The sequence below is a fragment of the Chelonoidis abingdonii genome, chromosome 4, assembly GCF_003597395.2.
Source record: "Chelonoidis abingdonii isolate Lonesome George chromosome 4, CheloAbing_2.0, whole genome shotgun sequence".
NCBI lineage: Eukaryota > Metazoa > Chordata > Testudines > Testudinidae > Chelonoidis > Chelonoidis abingdonii.
Genome location: NC_133772.1, coordinates 70,526,186 through 70,548,461, shown reverse-complemented (window position 1 = coordinate 70,548,461; position 22,276 = coordinate 70,526,186). Strand labels below are relative to the sequence as shown.

Here is a 22,276-nt window from a genome sequence, read left to right as displayed (position 1 = left end):
TGCTAAGGATTATCACCCAAATAGCCATGAGATACAGGCTTGAGTGGCAACGTGTAGCTACAGATCCCTACTTCCTCAAAGAGCAGGGGTGTTGAGGTATGCAGCGTTTGATTCATCCCAGTATTGAAAGAGGGGAAAACCAGGGAATTCAGATTTGGATCTGTTCTTGGAATCATGTGTCACCAATGTACAGGGGGTTGAGATCTGGGGTTTGTCCTGAGGCCCATTTCTACTAATTACTAACTCTATTCATAGGGCTTCTGTTTATCATGCTTTAATTTTTTTTTTTTTTTTGGTTTCATGTAGTTTCATGTAGATGTACAAAATTTAGGATGTTCTGGGGCTCTTTCTTTGTATATACTGTAATGAGTAATCTCCTTGTAAGGTTTTCTCTAGTGCATTTTAATGTGGTACTATTTCAAACAGCACTATGTTAAAGCACCTAGAGAACCTTTACTGAGCACCAGTACGGTCTACATGGACCAATCACACCCCTGTAGGATGCATTACAGCTCCGTGTAGACAAGCCCTAAGTTTCAAGTAACCATTTCTGGTGTTTTTTCCCCATGTCCATTGGATAAACACCAATTGATTGCATTGGGCATGTTTTATCAGCATTTATCAGTGAAATCCTAAAATCATAAGCCCTAATTATTCATTAAATCTGATGTTCATAACCTCAGACAATAAGAAAATATAAGAAAACATGAAGATCTTTAGAGATCTAGTGAACATCCCATCTCCCATTTCAAGTTCAGAAGAGGAACACATAATTTCACAGAGGAGATAATTACATGATATATTTCTTTAAAATGATGTAAATGGTGCACTACAGTAGTGGACTCAACAAATTCAGAAAAGTTATGGAATTCTGAATATAATTTTTTTTTAAAACCTGAAAGCCAGGTGTAGAGCGGGGATGTTCATTCCCTGTTCCCATTCCTGAGCGATCACAGGGGTCAATATGTCGCTAATACCATTCCTGAAATTAGTGCCACACAAAGTCATGTTCTTGCAATGGCACAGCATCATGAGAAATTACATGTCATCCATTACATGTCATCTTTCCAAACATGGTTAATTTTGTGAATGGCATCCCAATGCTACTCTTCACTAAGCTATATCTATAGAGCTTAAATCAAGTATAGGAGATAAATGGACAATTAATCACTATCCATGCTAATAATCATTGTCCTCATTGTTGTCCCATTCATGAAAGAACCTAGGTTTAAGTGGCTCTTGTACTGAGTGTTCAGCAGCAGCAGTATTATCATATGAGTCTCATCTGTTGTAATATGTTAATTTCCTTTCAAGTTTTCCTCTGAGTTAGTACCAACACAAAGCATAATTCTCACCTTTACTTTTTGTTTTAACAACAGACTTCAATGATTTGTTTAGCTTAGCAATCAGTTGATAGTTAAGGCTTTCTTTTATATACAAGAGAGCCTACCATCATATCAGCATTCGATAAGCTGCTTTTGTTCAGTGACATAATTTTTTGGGAAATACTGTGAACAAAGAAGGAAGAAAGAAACTACAGGAGCACAAAGTGGAAGCAAAAAATCAGTAGCAGCAATGACTGGACTTTCTAACTCAGAGATCAATGATGGCACGGAACCTGCAGAACCTGGATATCCTGATACCCTGGCACATCCACAGGAAGAATATGACTTCCCTAAAGGATCCAGCAAAAGGTGCAGTTAGGCTTGGAGAGAGAAAATGAGGGTGGGAGGGGGAGAACGTCTTCAGTAGAGTGCTGTGGATGCTTTGTTTCTTTCAGAGTCTGGTCAATGAGAAATAAAACCTGGAAGTAGATGGTAAACTCACTGAGCTGGAGAAAAGCTGGTTGTCTGCCAGGTTCCTTTCCACCAATTACTTAACAGATCTTACAGGAAGTACATTAGATAAAATTGTTATAATGTATTACCCTTCATAACAGTGGTGGGATGCTCTTCTTTGTGATCTGTCAAGGGCTGCTGCAAATGAATAAATCCAGGAATTTGTTGACCTTGAGTAGAGTTTTCATGATGTGCCCCATGTAGGGAGTCCTCATCTGCTGTGATGATGGCTGGATGAATTACCAACATTTTTTTTAATGAGTCACTACTCACAATATGTTCACCTCTTTGCTCCTCTTACACCAGACCATTTTCTCTCTCTTGTGTAAAGGGTAAAGAAAAAGGACAGTAGACAGGTCCCTCTGTTCTATTCAACACTATCACTGTTTTTTCCCTCATCCATTCATTCACAACATCCTGAGGTCAGGGTTGTGAAACTGATGGAGGACATCCCAGTGATAATGTGCAATGCAGCTGCAGCAATAGACGAGGAAATAGCAGCAATAATGGCAGGCCAAGTAGCAGCAGCAACTTGCCATTTCAAATGCATTGTAAAGATCCACTTGGAAGAGCTAGAGTGTAACTTGTTACCCATATATAACTGTAGGGGTTTAAGCCTTAAGATTAGTTAAACTGATGCAGAATTATGGCTAGCTCTTTGATGTTCTTGTCTCTCTTTCTCATGTATCTATACAGCTACTGTGATATCTAGGCTACGATTTTCCCATCCTACCTAAAAACTATATTTTGGCTCTCTCTGGGGCTAACTCCTAACGGGAATAAATCTGATCCCATTTTGTTTACCCTAAGCTTTGTGATTTACTTACCAATCAGTGAGATCCTGCCCTAGGACCCTAAATCATGGCTACGGAATAAGCCTGAGTGTCTGCATGATGTGATTACTACATAATGGGAGCTAATCCTTAGATTTGTCTTCTGTACCTGTCATTTTTCCCATGTCACAGAATTATCTGGGAGAAAATCATTCAGGGAGATAGCATAAATGTAATAATTTATTTTGAAATTGGTTTTGCTAGTTTGTGATGCAGTAAAATGAAATCCCTGCTGGTATAATTCACGCAATGCCTTGCTCTGAGTTAAAGAAGATGCTGTTGAACAATGGATGATAGTTCCTGTTAGGAAAATCCACAAGTGACATACCCACAGCCGATTTACCTGAAGAGTTACTGCATCACCTTATATTTCTAGGCAATCCTGCCAATATTGTCACACTACAGCTGATCAAGAAATAGCAACATATTTTCACATACATTCACACAAACTTGTTGAATTTTTTTAATAATTTTTTTCATTGAAACTTCACTCCGCTCTAACTTTCACCCCAAAACTTTGTCATGCTAGTGAAGGAGTGTGAGAACACAAACAAGACATCAGCCTCAAGTGTCAATGCATTTCATAAGCAATTAAGGAAAAGAAAACCAAACGTCCATCACGAAGCCCCTGTCCAAGATTATACATAGATTTTGCAACAGCACAGAACTATTCATTCGAAGAAAGAGGAAATCAAGAAGAAAGAAATCCCAGTAGAAACAACCAGACAACAAAATTGCAAAACAAGGCAACATTTTATGTCATTTTGGAACTGTTTTTTCCCCCACTAGGCTCTAGCAAGACTAAGGTTTCCAGAAATCACACTGTAGAGAAAGTCTTGCTCCACATCCAAACCTACAACTAGAAAATTAACTGTCAAGTTTCTTATTTTGAATATTATTGATCTTTTATGTCTCCATCTGAGGATATCCATAAGGTGTGAACCTCTTTCACATTTTCTCAGGCAGAAGGGCAGATTTGTTTACACAAGGAGCCTCTCCCTCTTCATAAAGCTTTTAATGCCACTATCAGGAATCTTATTCGTCTAACTCAGCTATATTACCTGGGTGATTGGGGAAATATCTGCCACACCTATGGTGATCAGGGCCTCCTTCATCCGTTTATTCCTGTCCAGCAAAGCTCTTAAGCATAACTTTACTTTCCATTGGCATCAATGTGAAGCAAGAGATGGTAGAAAGAAATCATTCTATTATTTTCTTTCGCCACCAGTCCAATGTTTACCACAAAAAGCATTAGAAATGTCAGCCTTGCATGAACAATGCAAGAAGGAATGAAGAAAGAGAGGTAAGGAAACAGAGGTTAACAATGGACAAAGCATAAACTCATACGTGGCCTTGTCAATAATATATAGTTAGTAGATAAAGAAATTGTAAGACGAGTAATATGTGATAAGCTTGCAGCTGCAGCTGCAGCTTTGCTTACTAGCATACTTTGCAGCTCTTGGACAATTCATGATCTATACCGGGATCAATTATAAAAATGAGTGTATCAATCATAAAATATACGATACTACATATTAACAAATAGTATTCAGTATAAGTATGTTAATAAGCTAATTCATGATTATGTATCTTGGGTTCAGGGTATACTCTGTACCCGCTGTCTATTCTCGAGCTTGATCAACTCAAGTGTAGTTTGACTGTATGTGAATAAAGAAACCTTAGTGACGAGTCCAGAGTTGAACTGATTTCTTCTATTCCATAAAACTGGATAAAGCCAAGTGGAAAAAGTCTTAGGGAATTTCAGCAAGAAACTCCTACACCCCATTCATTTCTCCTTCCAAAAACATCTATATCCTTCCAAGCACACATAAGACCATACAAATCGCCACACTGGGTCAGACCGGTGGTCCATTAAGCCCAGCATCCTGTCTTCTGACAGTGGCCAATGTCAGATGCTTCAGAGGGAATGAACAGCACAGGGCAATTATCGAAAGATCCATCCCCTGTCATCCAGTCCCAGCATATGAACACTCAGAGCATGGGGTTGCATCCCTGACCATCTTGGGTAATAACCACTGATGAACCTATCCTTCATGAATTTATTCTTTTCTGAACCCAGATATACTTCTGGTATTCACAGCATCTCCTGGCAACGAGTTCCAGAGGTGTAGGGTGACCAGATCGCAAGAATAAAATATCGAGACACATGGGGGAGCATGGGCGAAGGGTGGACTCCCCCACACTTCATGGAGGTTAGCCCTGTGATGCTGCCCCTGCCTACACAAGGTCCCACCTCCTGCGGCAGGAGCTCTGAGCTCCCCCGCCTTCTCCGTGGCTGAAACTCCAAGCCACTCCCCCTCCCCACGCCAAAGGAACCCCAGGCCAGCTGACCCGAGCAGCCCCAGCCCCATGTCAGGGGTGCCTGGCCCTGGCTCCAGCCCCCAGTGGGAGGGGGTGCGGGCTCCAGGTGGCGCTTACTTTGGGCGACATCTCCCTCTGGGTCCTAGGCAGAGGCAAGGCCAGGCAACTCTACACGCTACTGCTGCTTCTACCTGCAGATGCCGCCCCCACAAATCCCATTGGCCACAGTTCCTGGCCAATGGGAGTTGCAGAGCCTGTGCTCATGGTGGGGGCAGCATGCAGAGTCCCCCAGGCCTTCCCTCTAACTAGGAGCCAGAAGGAGATGTTGCTGCTTCTGGGGAGCTGTGTGAAGACAGATAGGGAACCTGCTAGCCCCGCACCAACCGGATGCCTGGCAACCCTACAATATTGGGAAAAATGGTGTCCTGATCGTACATTGGTTGGGATGTAGGACAAAGAGTTAAATATCGGGACACTCTCAATTTTATCGGGACGTCTGGTCACCCTACACGGTTTGACAGTGCACTGTGTGAAGTAGTACTTCCTTTTGTTGGTTTTAAACCTTCTGCCTTTAATTTCATTGGGTTCTTGTGTTATGAGAAGGGGTAAATAACACTCCCCTATTCACTTTCTCCACACCATTTATGATTTTATAGACCTCTGTCATATCCCCTTTAGTCATCTCTTTTCCAAGCTGAACAATCCCAGTCCTTTTAATGTCTCCTCATATGGAAGCTATTCCATATCCCTAATCATTTTTGTTACCCTTCGCTGTGCCTTTTCCCATTCTAATATATCTTTTTTGAGAAGGGGCAACCAAAACTGCATGTAGTATTCAAGGTGTGGGCGTACCATGGCTTTATAAAGTGGCATTATGGCATTTATTGTCTTATTATCTATCCCTTTCCTAATAAAAGCAGCAAAGAGTCCTGTGGCACCTTATAGACTAACAGACGTTTTGGAGCTTTCATGGGTGAATACCCACTTCGTCGGATGCATGTAGTGGCCACCCACGAAAGCTCATGCTCCAAAACGTCTGTTAGTCTATAAGGTGCCACAGGACTCTTTGCCGCTTTTACAGATCCAGACTAACACAGCTACCCCTCTGATACCCTTTCCTAATGGTTCCTAACTTTCTTAACATGAAAGAAAAATCCCAAAACTTTAAAATGAAGAATTCCATCAAATACATTTAAAGCCCCATTAAAAAAAATTAAGTTGCTTTTACTTAATGTTGCTGTCCCACTACTGATAAGATCCTACCCCATGATGCACAGGTGCACTGGATGTTGGAGGAAGATATCACAGGGAGTTGATTTTTACAAACTTTAGCATAGTTATTCAGAAGAAGGGCAGGAAACAGTGCTAGAGTTCTACTGAATACTAGAGGAAAGGTCACTACCTAATATCTCTTCAAGTATCCCAAAGCCCAAGAAGCCTGGTAAGTACAGTACCCCTGTAGTCATGCTGCAAATGACAACAAGCACTTAGAAATAAAATCTATTCCTATATGCAGTGCACAAGCAGGATGACACCTCCAACCTTAACTCTGTCACTGCCTCTAAGTATCTCCTTAGTGAGTTAAGTCAGGATTTTGATCTGCGCTGCCTACTTCACAGCCATGAATGAGTTAAAATCACACACTGATGAACCAAGTATCAAAGCCCACATATTCAGAATAAAGGGGCAGAAATTGCACTTCTAATTCTCATATACAATGTCTTCAAGTGATGATGCACAGAGGTACCTGCAGCCTAAAACAAATTAAACTATGTTGCTTGGTATAGGGTGAATAAGTGTGATGAAATGGAACATGAGAGATATGCACCGAAGAGTCCATAAATCACTTCTTAACTTTAAACGCAGGTTACAAGGCAAACTTTGTCTCCACTTGTCCCTTCTGATCACCAGTGACTGCCATCATACCGTAGGTCTCATTTCTGATTTAACTACCCCAGAAAGCTATGTTCTGAAATGTTGTTCCAATGCTGAAGATAAGTACCTGGCTATTTACCATAATATCCTGCCAGAATAAGAGAGTAGGTTAAATACAGTCTGCATTTGGCAAAGTTATTGCAATTCATTAGCCTTACTAGTACTTGTGGGATGCCGTCCTTTGCTAGGATGATCCTTGTCTTTTCCAGGAACACCATCAGTTATCAGTGAAATCATAGTTGAATCTTCACCCCACTTGCCATCGAAGGTTGCTGCAATATCATCTGTGTGATGAAGGGTGAATCAACTTTAACTTTTCATTTGCTGAGCCACCACTCCTGCTGTTCTCATTGTTAGTACTTTCACACTATAGGAAGCCTAGGTCTTTCATTTGTTGGCCCAGTGGAAGAGTAAAAGGACAGGAGACTGGGGTCTTTGTGTAGGTCATTATTAAATATCATTGATTTTCAAATCTTGGTATCTAATCACTAACACTGATGGTTCAAGGAAGTGTTAATTTGCAGCAGCCCAATGATAATGAGCATGGCAGCTAAGGTGGCAAAGACAACAACTTGCTCACCGAAGACTGGATTCATGTTCTTGTAGCTGTGGCTCTGGATCTGGAACCCACAGAAGTGATTGAGGCCATTTGTAATGTTGCCATTATCATTACATATTATGAGCTTTGGTCCAGGCAAAGACTACAATTGTAAGCAGAAAAGAGGAGAATTTCCATAGAAAGCAATGGAAAGACAATTCATGAAATTTGAGAAGGGTGTTGTTCTAACATTAATTCTCATGGAGAGAATAGTGGCATTACCCTGCCATGTTATTTTGATGTCACTGGTAAGCCATGTGGAGAAGCAGGCCCAAAGTCCCACAAGTACAGTACCTCCAGCAAATCAACTTTATCCTCTGCCAACACTTTCACTCAAAAAATAATTAATTAAACATTTTAATAGATGGGTAGGACAATGGCATGATCTCTTGGTATCCTCTACTTGTAAATGATTAGTGAACAGTTAAATAAAAGCTTATGTCCACAGCCCAGAGGAATGCTCTCTGCTACAGAGGAAGGATGGCTGGTCTTGTGGTTAAGTTGCTGAACCATGACTAAGGAAACCTACGTTCAATCCAAACTTCCTGTGGGATCTTAGGCAAGTCACTTAGTTTCTCTGTATCTCAGTTCCTCTTCTCTAAAATGGAGCTCATACAGCACTTCCCAATTTGTGAGGGCAAATTTATTAATATTTGTGAGACCTGCATATACTCTGAAGATGTGGGCCAAGTAAGTGCTTACACATATGAAAGCTAATAGGTACTTAACCATCAATATAAAGAGAGATTACATCAGAAAATCTTCTACCACATGTGCCTTGAAGTCAAAAGAAAAAGAAAACGAAGAAAATGAAACAATTTAATTCTCTTCTAGTTACCTACACAAATTTTGCCCTAGGTCACACCTATACAACTCCATGGTTATCCCAGACCCAATTTTGTCTTCTCTAGGGCTTCCTGGATGTAGCTCATGGCAGAACTTGGTTCTTGGTCTATATAGAAAGCCCTTTCCTATCTCCTGGAAGAAGAAGAACCAAAATGGAAGGCTGACAGCACCAACGTTTTTACCTTTTTTCCATATTGTGATATGCTTATCAAATACAGTTTACAACATAAGGTTTGCAAGAAGGGATTCAACCGCATTTGTATTGTAAATCTCTTCTTATTCGTGTGTTATTTCATATGTATTCCACAAATATGATCATACCAGAGAATAGGTAAGACTATTCCAGCTTGATCTCCATGTATTGAAATCCTATCCTCCTACACCTGCTTCTGTACTTACTTTTCCAGACTCTTCTGGTAAGTACTTCATTGTGTTCATCTCTTGGCCTTGTATCTGTGATATTTCTTTGTTATAGAAATAATGGTTTGCTAGATTTCACTGAGCCTAATCCTTCTCCCAGTGAAATCAACCATAATATTCCCATTGATTTCAGTAGGTGCAACACCAGGCTCTTAGAAACATCTATTATCACACCACACTGTGAAATTATTTCTGGAGGAAGAAAACCAGATTTTTTTCGATGTGTGATTGCTTTACACTGTCATGTTGTTATGAAATGCCTCTAGAAAGTGAAAATTTTCTATGATCACAAAGACACACAACTTTTTCCCATCCAATTCTTTCTCAAGAGCCCCAGGAATATGGGGCAGAGATTGTGCTCTCTCTTTTCCATGACTATAGTGGTTACAAAGCCTTTGCAGATTTTGATGCCCCAAGACACACTGTGTCCATCAGTGATGCCCCTTAGCATTCTAAGAATGGAATCAAAGTGCAATGTTTTCATCCAGTTATTTTCAGAGGACACATTAAGCTACAATAGTATATAATCCATTATTCTTACTGGTACTTGTGGGATGATCTTCCTTTCTGCCCGACCCAGAAGAATAATCTGTTGACGGTGCATTTGGGGTTATATCTTCATAATATGAGGCACCAGTCACGTGAGGTCCGATGATGGTGGGGTTTGTAGCATCTCCGTCATGTATTGACCCACTACCCATGTGATAATCATCTGTAACTGGAGTTGGGTCAGTGTGTTTCACACCATCAGTGTAACGTGAGCCATCTGCATTATCTATGACTGTTGGAAGGAGAAAGATCAGTTGAAACGTCTGAGGCTTACATCGTGAATGTTGGGAGTTGTGGGGTGAGGTTAAAGGGCTATGGCCACAGTTGTAGTCATACCTGATCTCAACCAATTTGTTTTCTGTCTGTCTGTTTTATCCTTCACTGATCTGTCTACAGCAGTTCTAATTTGTGTATGCAACACCATAATGGGCCCAGTCTCGTAAGTGGGCCAAAGTCCGGATTAACTTTCAGGGTGAAATCCTGGTACCATTGAAGTCAATGATAAAACTCCCATTGACTCCAATGAGACCAGGATTTCACCCTGAGAGACTAGTTCCATCCTAGTTCCTCACCAGGCTAGCAGGTTTTGGCATGATGTGGAGGGTACATAATAACCGTAGGACATAGAAGGCTTAAACAAAGCTCTCTCATCAAAGAAGCAAATATCGGTCCTCTATTTATTAAAAACAATCTAGTGTCAATATGGAGAATTCACTATGCTCGTACTACCTCAAGATAAATGCTGTCACACATAGCCTAATGCTGGGTGGCAGATGGAGGTCTGATTGCTTCATTTGCAGTATATTACTATCTCTGGACTTGCTTCTCTTATGTTTAGCATGATATTGAACATTTGCATTACTTATATACAGAAGAGAAACCTGGTAGCTGAAAATGCAATCAATGCTAAATCATTCACTTATGCAATACATTACCTATTTGGCTTTGATTATCGTGCCCAGAAACATCTAGTCTTATGATTGGTTCACACGCTCTTTCCCTGGTTTCTGAAAGGAGATGGGGACAGAAGAAATTAATTAGTTAATTTGACAAAAGGTGGTGAGAAAAATTCACTCTTTTCTGCCTTATTTATTAGATTCAGAGTGTTATCAACCACTTGTTAGAAAAGTTTCTTGGGGGTCTCATCTGAAAGTGACTTTGAGAACTAAGAATTTTGCAAACATTTTTAAAAGAACAAAATTGCTGTATTTTAATCAAATTTCACAAAATTACTCTCAGTATTCTCAATTTGAGTCAGATCCTCAACCCAGGACGAGTCTCCATTTTGCTGCTCCAGCTGCCTCCAAAGGCAGGGATTGTATGATTCCTCTGTACTGAGGGTATTCTGGGGTAGAGCACTTAGGAGACATTATGGGGGTAGAAGAAGCTAATCCTTGGCTGGCAGAACAGTCCTTTAGGGACCATTTCAATCAATATAAATTAGAACTCTTCTATGGTCCAGTTTGACTTTCTCCAACAGCTCCAGTATCAGAGCTGGTAGCTCAGACCCCTTTGCGTCTTTCTATCTCAAGCCAGAATTAAGCCCCTTGAGCTCCAGAGAATGGAATGAAGCTTCAGATATTCTATATCAAAGCAAATTGTAATTTCAAAATGTCACCACTATTTAAATCACCATTGAATATCTCCTAAGGATTTTTATGAGGTTGCCTCTATTTATACAGCTCTGAATATGACCAATTAATTTAACGAAATCTAGGCAACTCAATCAAGCCAGTCTCTTATTCTTCACACATTTCCTGTGCCCAGTTATTGCAGCACAAACATTGAGCAAAATTATCCACAGTTCCCTGACAATTTGATTCTGAAAATTTTAATTTTGCAGGGGTCCTTTTTGGCCCTCATGTGGCATAGAAAAATAAACAAAATCAGAAACATTTAAAATTATTATTAAAAAATGTAACTCCTTAAACGGAAGAACTCCAGAAAAGAAGTGGCCTGCCTCTGAACCTACAATACTAATGTAGCTAAGCAACACCTGAATTTATGCTTCCCAGAGGCCTCATGCAAGTGGAGGAAGCAAGCTAAGAGTCTTCAGGGTCTCTAACCTTTCAGTGCTTGTAAATTTCACTATTATCAGCTCTAAAAACATGTGAGTAAAAGAATGTGAGGAGTAGAAATCATCACATTCAATAATTCTGTGTCCTTTGGATCCAAACTTTTGGCATTTCCCTACTAAAATGACAATTCTTGAGGTGTAGAGTCATAAGTTAAATATGAACTCAGAAAATTATTTAGTTCAAAATACAATGGGCCAAAGTCACTGATAGCATCAGCAGGTGCAACTCCACTGGCTGGCAAAATGTGTTCTATCTTCAAATGTGAAAACAAGACCACAATACACATACAATTTAATATGGAAGCTCTGGTTCAAGCTATCTAAAGGAGAGAGAGCATATGTTACTGTTAAAAATATTCATTCTCACTTACACAGTACAGCCAATACCTACCTGATGCATTATAACAATATGTATCATACCGGTCTGTTATATTTGAAGTGAGTATGTAAATTCCAGTGTTATTTGCTGCACAAAGAAAATATGGCTTGATTCGTGGGATTACAATTTTGTCTTCTATGTAACCATACCTGTGAAGAACAGAGAGTGAACAACACTGTCAGGTGTGCAGCTGAGCCGGCTAGCTCGGTCTCCAGGCTGGCTAATGAACACAACTACAGCAGAACTGGCTGGTTGATCAACCTGCCCAACCGGCTGAGGAGAATCAGGAGGCATGTTCTTAAGCCCAGCTGCACCAGAAGATTGCTGACTGCTCAACACTTATGACCGCAGCTCCAATCGCTCCTATGCCAGCCTTGTTCCTCCTTTCTCTGGCCCTGCTCCCCTGCTTGTTTCCTGACTCTGTCTTTGACCCTTGATATGTCAACCCCATGTTCTGACCCCCATGTTCAGTGGCTGACAAACACCATGTTATGTGTCACAGCAGGGCTGGCGCTTCCATTTAGGCGACCGCGGGGTGCCAGGATTTGGGGGAGCGGCATTTTGCCGCCATCGGCAGTAATTCGGCAGCAGGGGGCCCTTCCGCGCTCCGGGTCTTCGGCGGCAATTCTGCGGCGGGTCCTTCACTCACTCCGGGACCTGCCGCTGAAGTGCCTCGAAGACCAGGAGCGTGGAAGCCCCCGCCCACTGCCAATTTGCCACCGACCGGGAGCGCGGAAGGACCCCCACCTAGGGCGCCAAAAACCCTGGCGCCACTCCTGTATCACAGCATACAACAGATTTTTTCCTCAGACTTCCAATACCACCAAATAAGCCAAATAGGAGACAAAGCATTTCATACCATAGAATAAAAATAATCCCAAATCTGGTCATAGAGATTACTCCTTTTTTACATCCACATTATCACCACCAACAACTACCTCCAATATCATTCTGCATGTAATCTCTGAACTAATAAGCATTGCAATGCAATGTGAATTATTAGATGAGACAACTGGTCTGCATGGGGATGCAATGAAATGAAGAATAAAAAGGATAAACACTTCGCATGCAATTGGGATGTGTATTATAAAACACAGAGGATCAAGGCCCTGGTTTTCTTTCACTGAGCTACATTTTCACTACTTTTAGCCTAATAAACTGCCCAGTACCATTTTGCATTGGAATTGCATGCCACAAATCTGAAGAATGGATGGAGATCATGAGCAAAGATGTGCAGCAATGATTTATAACATGCCAGTCTCTGCGAAGTGCAAAACTTTAATAAAGTGTTCAAATGTAGCAATATTTCACCTACACAATGTTAGCTAAAATACTTAATATCCCCCTGGATAATACGAGTTGCAAATAATGCTGCCATTGAGTATGGGGCCGATAAATCAGGCTGAAATTTCAAGTGAGCTTGTGGTTAACAAAATTACGGAACAAGTTATTACTATTTTGCAATTCCATATCAAATGACTAATTCCTGTGAAGGCATTGGTTTCCCTGAAATCTGTTTAGATGAGAGTGGTGATTAAATGTTAAAGAGCCCTAGGGTTTGGGGATTGTTTTAAGAGCTGCTACTAATCAGGGAGGGGCAGGCGTGGTATGTTCGCTGCTTGGACTCTGTCTCAGTTGTGGTTCCCCAAGCGCTGTTACAGTCCACATCCATGATTCACATCCACCTGGATCAAATCATGGCAATGATATTTGAAATTCTAAATCTCTAATATGGGTGGAACAATAGATTACTTCACTGGCACAGCCATATTTTGTATTAGTCTTAGATCCTGTATCCTATTGCTAAGACTACCACACTGCCAGTGTTATAATAAAATTTTTTCTTATTTTATGGCCTGCTGATTCATTCATGTTCACTCTCTACTCCTTGTGTGCCTTGACTAATATATATATATAATGTATTAGTTCTTCCTTTTGTCCCCCACTCAGGCCCACACAGTTGGATTTATGGTACTGTGCCAAAGGAATACAAGAAGACAGCACCAACAAATTATTAAAAAATATCTCAAATTCCATATATGTCCTCTTCTAGGTTTATGGTTAAGGGGGGAAAGTGCAGTGAAAGCAAAACCGCAGCTCTCTACCAATGTGAAAAAGAGTTCCCTCTCTTTAAGTTCTTTTCCATTTTCTTCTCACCTTACCTATAAGAGACTCTATCCAGTGCATGAGAGTCAAAAGTTAGAGATAGAAAATGCCTATTCGATCATTCACTACTTTTCCTAACACTGCAGGACTGTGCCTCTGACTAGTCTTCCATTTGGCAGCACTTTAAATCATCCTTCCACTTCACTTGGGAGAACGTTTTGTAACACTCGCCACGGGGAATTTTTGCCTGATATTCCCTGGCAATATGGCTAGCATCATTCTCCTACTGCAGAGGCACACATATTATTCTGATATACCAGTGAATGAGCACAGGGCACAGTTCTGGTGTAAGGGCAACTAGGGCTGCAGGAGATCTTCAAAGATTGCCTGCCCGTGCATTTGCAGTTAATAGTAGTAGTGTGTGATATTAATACTGCATCACAATGAACATTTTCAAAGCACTGCACAAACATGAACTAATTTATTTATTTTGATACTAATTAAACTAATCACTTTCCATAGATATGATTTTGTCAATACTACACCAACATGAAAGCAATTTTACCAATTTCTCATGAATTTGCAATGAAAACGGAAGAAAATTAAAACAGCTAAAGGACTGAGAAAAACAAAACAGCCTTGATTCAAATTTACAACAGACAATTCCACCTTCACATGTAATAACTTGAAACAGTGTCATTTGATTTAATTTTTCGTTTGATAAATATTAAGACTCTCTTTAGAGGGCTGATAAAAAGTACAAGCTGGCAACATTTAAAAAGTTGAAGAGATCCTCACTGAGCTTTCTACCCCAATAACCTACAGGATGAATCCTGAAATCCCTGCTCATTTCGTACAAGTTGAAATCCCACTGAAGTTAGTTGATCCATTTGATTTAAATAAGAGTTTTATTGCTATGAGTCTATATTGCTTGACAATGAATCCCCTCTGCGCTTGCTGCATTTGAATCTTGTCTCCTTTCTAAAGCTGCTTGTTTGGAATAACCTGCATAATTCACAGACATGCATCCGATGAAGTGGGTATTCACCCACGAAAGCTCATGCTCCAATACATCTGTTAGTCTATAAGGTGCCACAGGACTCTTTGCTGCATAATTCATAGAGTCATAGATTATATGGCCAGGAAGGCCTGTTTGAACTAGAGCATATCTTTTAGAAAAGCATCCAATCCTGATTTTTAAATTTCCTATGATGGCGAATCCATCAATAACCTTTGGTCGATTGTCCCAATGGTTAATTATCTTCATCTGAATTTGTCTAGATTCAACATCCAGCCGTTTCCTCTTGTTATAGCTTTGTCTGCTAGACTGAAGATTCCTGTATTATCAAATATTTGTTCCCCATGTAGGTACTTATAGAGTGTAATCAAGTCACCCCTTAATCTTCTCGTGATAAGATAAATAAATCGAGTTCCTTGCATCTATCACTATAAGGCATGTTTTCCAATCCTTTAATCATTCATGCAATTTTTCACTGAACACTCTCCAATTTTTCAACTTCCTTCTTGAATTGTCCACACCAGAATTGGACAGAGTATTCCAGTAGCAGTCACACTAGTGTCAAATACAGAAGTAATATCATCTATTACTCAATATTTCACTCCTTTATATATCCAAGGAATACATTAGCCCTTTTTGCCACAGTGCCACACTTGGAGATCATGTTCAACTGATTATCCACCATGATCCACTGCTTCCCAGAAGAGAGTTCCCCATCCTATAAGTATGGCCTGAATTTTTTATTTCTAGATGTAGGACTTTACATTTGGCTATATTGAAATACGTATTGTTTGCTTGCACCCAGCTTACCAAGTAATCCATATCACTCTGAATCAATGACTTGCCCACTTATTATTTACTATTTCCCCAATCCTTGTGTCATCTGCAAATTTTATCAATAATGATTTTATGTTTTCTTCCAGGGCATTGATAAAAATTTAAATAGTGTTAGGCCAAGAGCCAATCCCTGCAGGATCCCTTTAGAAATACACTTGCTTGAATATTATACTTTCATTTACAACTACAACTCAGTCATGCTTTTCTACTAATAGGTGATGTGACCATCTAGTGAATAGCTATTTAAAAATAATTGCAGTTGGCACACCATTTCGTCATGGATGGACAGACAGACAGCTATGCATATTCACTATATATTATCTTCTTTATAATTTCATTACCTGCAAGTTTCAAATCCTAAACTGTGAGCTTTCTTCATCTGGTCCATTGTTGGCAGGGTACTATTGAGAGCTTTGCAGAGTTCAACTGCCTCATCTCGTGTGAGACTGTAGCGACGATTTTTCTCAACATGGAAAACTCCTCCATATCTGCAACTTATATTAAATTCTGTTGATAAAAAAAAAAAGAAATTATTACAATGATAATACTTGCTGTTTCACTGAAACCCTAGCAAGATTTAATTTCCAAGTACAATGAAGTTACAGAGAACCATCAACATCTGCCAGTTCATTAGGGGAGAAGGCTTGCACAATAAATCTGTTTTTCCAAAGTACACTCAGATCCTTTTTGCTCAAACACCACATTAATGTCCAAGAACAGTAGTACAGTGTTTCTGTGAAGTGCCTAGCAACAACAACAAATTGGTGCAGAAGATCTAATGGAGATATTTTAGAAACACATCGGTTTGGAAAAGTTTTGGCTTCACTGTAAACATTCGTCAATGAAATTTTCCAGTTCGCAACTAACCTGTTAATAAAGATGTACCACATTCAAAACTTCAGTCTTGCAGATTTCTCTAGTTTTTGTACAACATGCACCAGATTCACCACTGTCATAATTAAGTGGTTCTCCATTGACATTCATATAAAGTATATAGAAAGCGCACTGTTTGAGTCCTTGCAGCCATACTCCTATATCTAAGGAAACAGTGTCCAACCATCCAGGTCAATTTTAAATCTTCTTACATCTAAGCACTTCGTTCATAAAGGGAAAAAAACAAGAAAAGCTGAAAGTGGTCATAATCTGACCATTTCTGAAATATACAGTAGTAAATGATCTCATTCTGTTTGTTTCAGGGTTTAAATTTTTTCATGAAAACATACATCAAACCAGAACTAACATCTGAAACTATTTCAGCATCAGCACAAGCAATAGGTTCCTTCTGGCATGTATTAGGTCAGAGCAGATTAGTTAGACTAGTTTGATGTCATATGCCACAGCTGATGTAGAAAGCAAGTAAGCAGTGTGCAACAGTATTTCTAACTATAAAAGCACTGAGCTGCTAAATATACCCTCACAGACATGCTCTAAGGAACCATGCAGCCAGCTAGGAATGGTTGGAATACACTTAATTCACTTTCATTTGGAAGCATATTAATATAAGAACATAAGAACAGCCATAGCGGGTCAGACCAAAGGTCCATTTAGCCCAGTACCCTGTCTACCGACAGTGGCCAATGCCAGGTACCCCAGAAGGAGTGGACCTAACAGGCAATGATCAAGTGATCTCTCTCCTGCCATCCATCTCCATCCTCTGACAAACAGAGGCTAGGGACACCATTCCTTACCCATTCTGGCTAATAGCCATTAATGGATATAACCACCATGAATTTATCCAGTTCTCTTTTAAACACTGTTATAATCCTAGTCTTCACAACCTCCTCAGGTAAGGAGTTCCACAAGTTGACTGTGCGCTGCGTGAAGAAGAACTTCCTTGTATTTGCTTTAAACCTGCTGCCTATTAATTTCATTTGGTGACTCCTAGTTCTTGTATTATGGGAATAAGTAAATAACTTCCTTATCTACCTTCTCCACATCACTCATGATTTTATATACTTCTATACCCCTTAGTCTCCTCTTTTCCAAGCTGAAGAGTCTTAGCCTCTTTAATCTCTCCTCATATGGGACCCTTCCAAACCCCTAATCATTTTAGTTGCCCTTTTCTGAACCTTTTCTAGTGCCAGTATACAGACATAATGGACATTCGTTTCAGAGATATGGTCAACATCTCTGTGGGGCAGTGTGAAGTACCTTTCTCCACTGTGAACCACTATATCAATGTCAGTATACAACACAACAATGTAACTAACATTGTAAAGAATGCTGGATGTTAAAAATGTAATAATATCATAACGCGCTTTGCCCATGAAAAGCACTACATTTGGCTAGTGCTAAGTAATTTTTCAACAACAATTATATATTATTAAAAAATCTAGGTGCCACTGTTATGTGACAACTCAAATGGGCCAAAGTCAGAAGTGAGTCCTAGTGCAATGTAAATCTTCTTCCAGACTCTCAGCACTTAAGTTACATCAACCTAATCTGACGTGAGAGTCATTTAGGGCTTGTCTAGACAGGAAAAAGGCTGCAGTAGCCAGTGTAAGTCTAGCTCCCCATGTGGACACTCTCGCTGCTCACTAAAAATAACATTGTGCTGTTTAATTAATGAACTTCGTCAATGTGTTAAGCTAAAATATACAAAAGCACTCCTAGGCTATGTCTACATTTGGAGCTGGGGTATGATTCCCAGAGCACGTATACATATCTGCACTAGCGCTCATCAAGCTAACATGCTAAAAATAGTAGTGTGGGTCCAGCAGCTCATGCAGGGATAGAGTTGGCATAGGCTAGCTGCTCTGCATACATACCCAGGTGGTACAGGTAGGTTTCCATTCAGGGTGGCTAGCCAGCACCACCACTTGCCATTGCCCAGGCTACTGTGGCTACACTACTATTTTTAGCGCGCTCTCGCAGTTGGAGCTAGAGTTAGTGTATCTACATGAACTGGGAATCGCAGCTCTAGCTCCAAGTATAGATATCCCTTTAATGCACAGCAAGAGTGTCCACAAGGGGACTTAGTGTGAATCAACTAGTGCACTTAAAATTCACAACTTAGTGTGCTGCATGCTAACTTTCTCATGTAGACAAACCCTTAGACTCACCTCTGAATTTGATCTAAATATCTGAAAGCCTAACTGCACAATAAACAAAAATAAAAAAATTCAAACAAACATAAATCTCTCCTATGGGCACTCAGCCTCCCCTATTATTGACTTCCCACTGACTTCAGAGGTGGGACCTTTGAAAATCAGGCCACTTATTTAGGTCCATAAATATGGATTTAGGACCCTAACTTTAGGCATCCATTTCTAAAAGCCTTGATCATACGTCTGGGATTGGACCTGGGAATATTGATTAAGTAGCACATTCAACTCATAAGGGAGGGAAGTGCCTCAAATTGTGCTGTAGAGACTGCATCAGCTGGTGAAAGGCATAAAATTAGAAAGGCTCCAAAGAGAACACCTCTCCATTCCTCTTTGGCTTGGAAAGTTAGAGACGTCGAGGTATGAACGTAAAGTGGGGAAAAGACTGTATGATCCGAAGAATACCACAGACAAACAACAAAAGGAGTGAGGGGAAGAAGAAAGCAAACATACACAATGAACTGCTTTTTTGATAGTGTGGAAAAAAAGTAACAGCTCTGGAAGGTGGGGAAAGGCTCAACATACTTCAAAGCAAAAAATAATTAATTCAGCTCCGACCCTACCCTTCCCTCAAGAGGAAACTTGACTGCAGCCCCAGACTAAAATGACAATCCCAGATCATGCAAAAACTCAGTTTATTCTTCCCAGTGAAGTGCGGGGCATGACTCAGATTAACATCAGTAGGAGTTCCAACATGCATCAAGAGAAAACAGATCCAATCTCCTGCATACATTGCAATGTTGTTTCTCTCTGGTGCCTACAAACTAAAAGGTACCACATAATAATCTCTCCCCTATGAGCTCCAGAATGCAATCCCTAAACATTTGTATAGACACCTCTTCTGGATATATCGGCAGTCATTCTCCTTTAACTCCCATCTTTTGCCAAGAGCTAAACAGCCAAAGTTATTCTATAAACACACACATCAAAATAAATAATAGTAATCAAAGGGTACTGCATAAATCACCACTGTTGTAAACCACATGGAATATTTCTTCCCATATGGAAGTTGGAAACAAATAAACAAATGGAACAGTAAATCAAACTCAGACTGTATGTATGTAAAAGGATTTTTATTATTTATACAAGAGTAACTGCACCATAAATGTACATGACACTGACAATGTCCCTGACCTAAGGAGTTTAGAATCTATGGGCTCAATCCTGAAAACACTTACTACCAAGGCAGTGGGAGTAAATCATTGTAGCAAACATTGCATCAGGTATTACATGTTTCATCTCATGTATACCTGGAGCTAGGAGGGGGTAGAGAAAGGAAGGATGTGATTTATAACAACAAGACATTGTGGTTTCCTCAGTTAGATTTGAAGCAGGAGGGGGTGATTGGCGGAATAGCAGACTAGTCAGGAAGCAGCTCTGGCTTTAGGGGCCCACCCAGAAGGAGGCACAACGATCAGAGTGGGAGAAGTTATTCAGCTTGGCTAGAGCAACCTTCAAAGGAGATGACAGCAGAACAAAATGGCAGCTAGAGCTGTGTGGAGAACTGCAATTCCATTAGGTGAAGGATTTTGAGATTTTGACACCTGTCTTTGTCGCAAAAAAATTTTTGCTCTAAAAACATCAAAATGACAGTTTGACACTGTCAGAACATTTTTATCAGTTTTTCTCAAAAATGTAATATTGGCAAAATCAACAGGATTTTGCATTGTTTCAACTTTGACAGACTGCATTCTCTGACAGAAAGTGATTCCATGTAAGTTTCTGCAACCAGCTTTAATGGTAGCCATGATGTGTGGCCTTTGACGCCAAGAATAAGAGGTTGTATATGATGCAGACTGGGAGAAGAAGCAAGTATGTTTTTCCAACATGGCTCAAGGCACCTGAATTATGCTGGGAAGAGAGAAGCTGGTGGGCTGCGTTAGCAGCGGTAGTCAGAAACATTACTCCTACAGAGTGCAGAAACAGGCATAAAGCCTCCCCAAGTGCTCTGAAGCACTGATTCCTGATGCCAGCAAAAAACAAGAGATGTGGCCATAGCCCCACTCGATTGAAAAATACCTCCTTCAGCATGATCAGGGAAAGTGGCACTGCTTGCCACTTTACCCCTTGAGCTCTTAGGATGTAGGTGTTACACAAAGTGTGTGTTGCATCTCCCTTTAGTGACTGGCCCACATAGAAGCCAACAGTCTACTATCGCAGTCAGCTAATGGAGTTTTGGATCTGAGGGCTCCAGATTCAAAACTTGATAACCCATTTGGGGGGTTATCGCACAAGCTGCCAAATTACAGTTGTCTCCTGCACAAATGAGCTAGCTAAATCTGTAAATAATACATATTCTATTAAATCTAAGATTCATTAATAAAATGGGCTATTATAGCCTAGAGCAGTGGTCCCCGACCTTTTTGTGGCCAGTAGCACATTCAATGTTTTCAGAAGAGTGTGGCGGGCGCCAACAATTTTTCAAGGCTTATTTTGTATTTGTACATTAAATACCACGAAAAACATATTTAATATACATAATATATGAATCCATAAGATAAAAAGGGTAATTTTACATGTAAAAGGTAGTAATTAAATTATTCGGCAATTACTCTTTCACCTTACCATGTGAATTTCCTCTTTTTTATCTACCTGTAAGAAAAATTAAGGAGTTTTTACAAAGTAAATATTAAACAGTTTTCATTATTTATTTCAAAAAAGTTAAACATTGTTGAACTGCTGGTCCAAATATATATATTATTCTTACTTTAACATAGAATGAAGCCTGCAGCCCCGGAGTTCTATGTCCCCAGCAGGCGCAGGGCCGCAGCTTTTTTCTGGCTTAAGCCGCAGCATCGCTCCTTCTAGGGACCGAGAACACCGGCGCCTACAGCCTGCAGCCCCGGAGAAGCTGGAGAGAAGCAGTTCTCTGTCCCCGGCAGGCGCAGGGCTGCAGCCTCTCTCTCCTGCTGGGCACTAGGTGGGCGCACATAAATGCCCCAGTGGGCGCCACGGCGCCCACGGGCACTGCGTTGGAGACCACTGGCCTAGAAAACTATTAGGGAGATTAAGAGTAACAAACCTGGCAATTTTGGAACTAGTTATTAACTTTGGACTTATTTATGGGGCTGTAGGAAACTTTCACTAAAAAATCAGAAATCACATAAAACTTGCTGGGTTTGGGGTTGTGCTACAAACCTAACACTCAGCTTAGCTTCACTGTAATGTTGGGTAAAATGGAGGAACTAGAGCTACTGGTGCAGGAAGTGAAACCAGATGTTGTAGGGATAACAGAAACATGGTGGAATAGTAGTCATGACTGGAGTACAGGTATTGAAGACTATGTGCTATTTAGGAAAGACAGAAATAAAGGCAAAGGTGGTGGAGTAGCATTGTACATCAATGATGAGGTTAACTGTGAAGAAATAAGAAGTGATGGAATGCATAAGACAGAGTCTGTCTGGGCAAAAATCA

The 22,276-nt window shown here is 40.3% G+C and overlaps 1 protein-coding gene across 1 annotated transcript in view; it reads right to left on the bottom strand.

Moving 5' to 3' along the window:
- The window catches only part of CD44 (CD44 molecule (IN blood group)), a 99,163-nt gene that overhangs the window by 41,803 nt on the left and 35,084 nt on the right, over window positions 1–22,276 (bottom strand). Inside the window, exons 3-7 of the mRNA XM_075065848.1 lie at window positions 16,100–16,265; window positions 11,810–11,946; window positions 10,277–10,348; window positions 9,334–9,573; window positions 7,087–7,212 (exon numbers count right to left, since the gene is read on the bottom strand). Coding sequence (XP_074921949.1) covers window positions 7,087–7,212; window positions 9,334–9,573; window positions 10,277–10,348; window positions 11,810–11,946; window positions 16,100–16,265 — 741 coding nt within the window. The remainder of the gene's footprint in view (window positions 1–7,086; window positions 7,213–9,333; window positions 9,574–10,276; window positions 10,349–11,809; window positions 11,947–16,099; window positions 16,266–22,276) is intronic.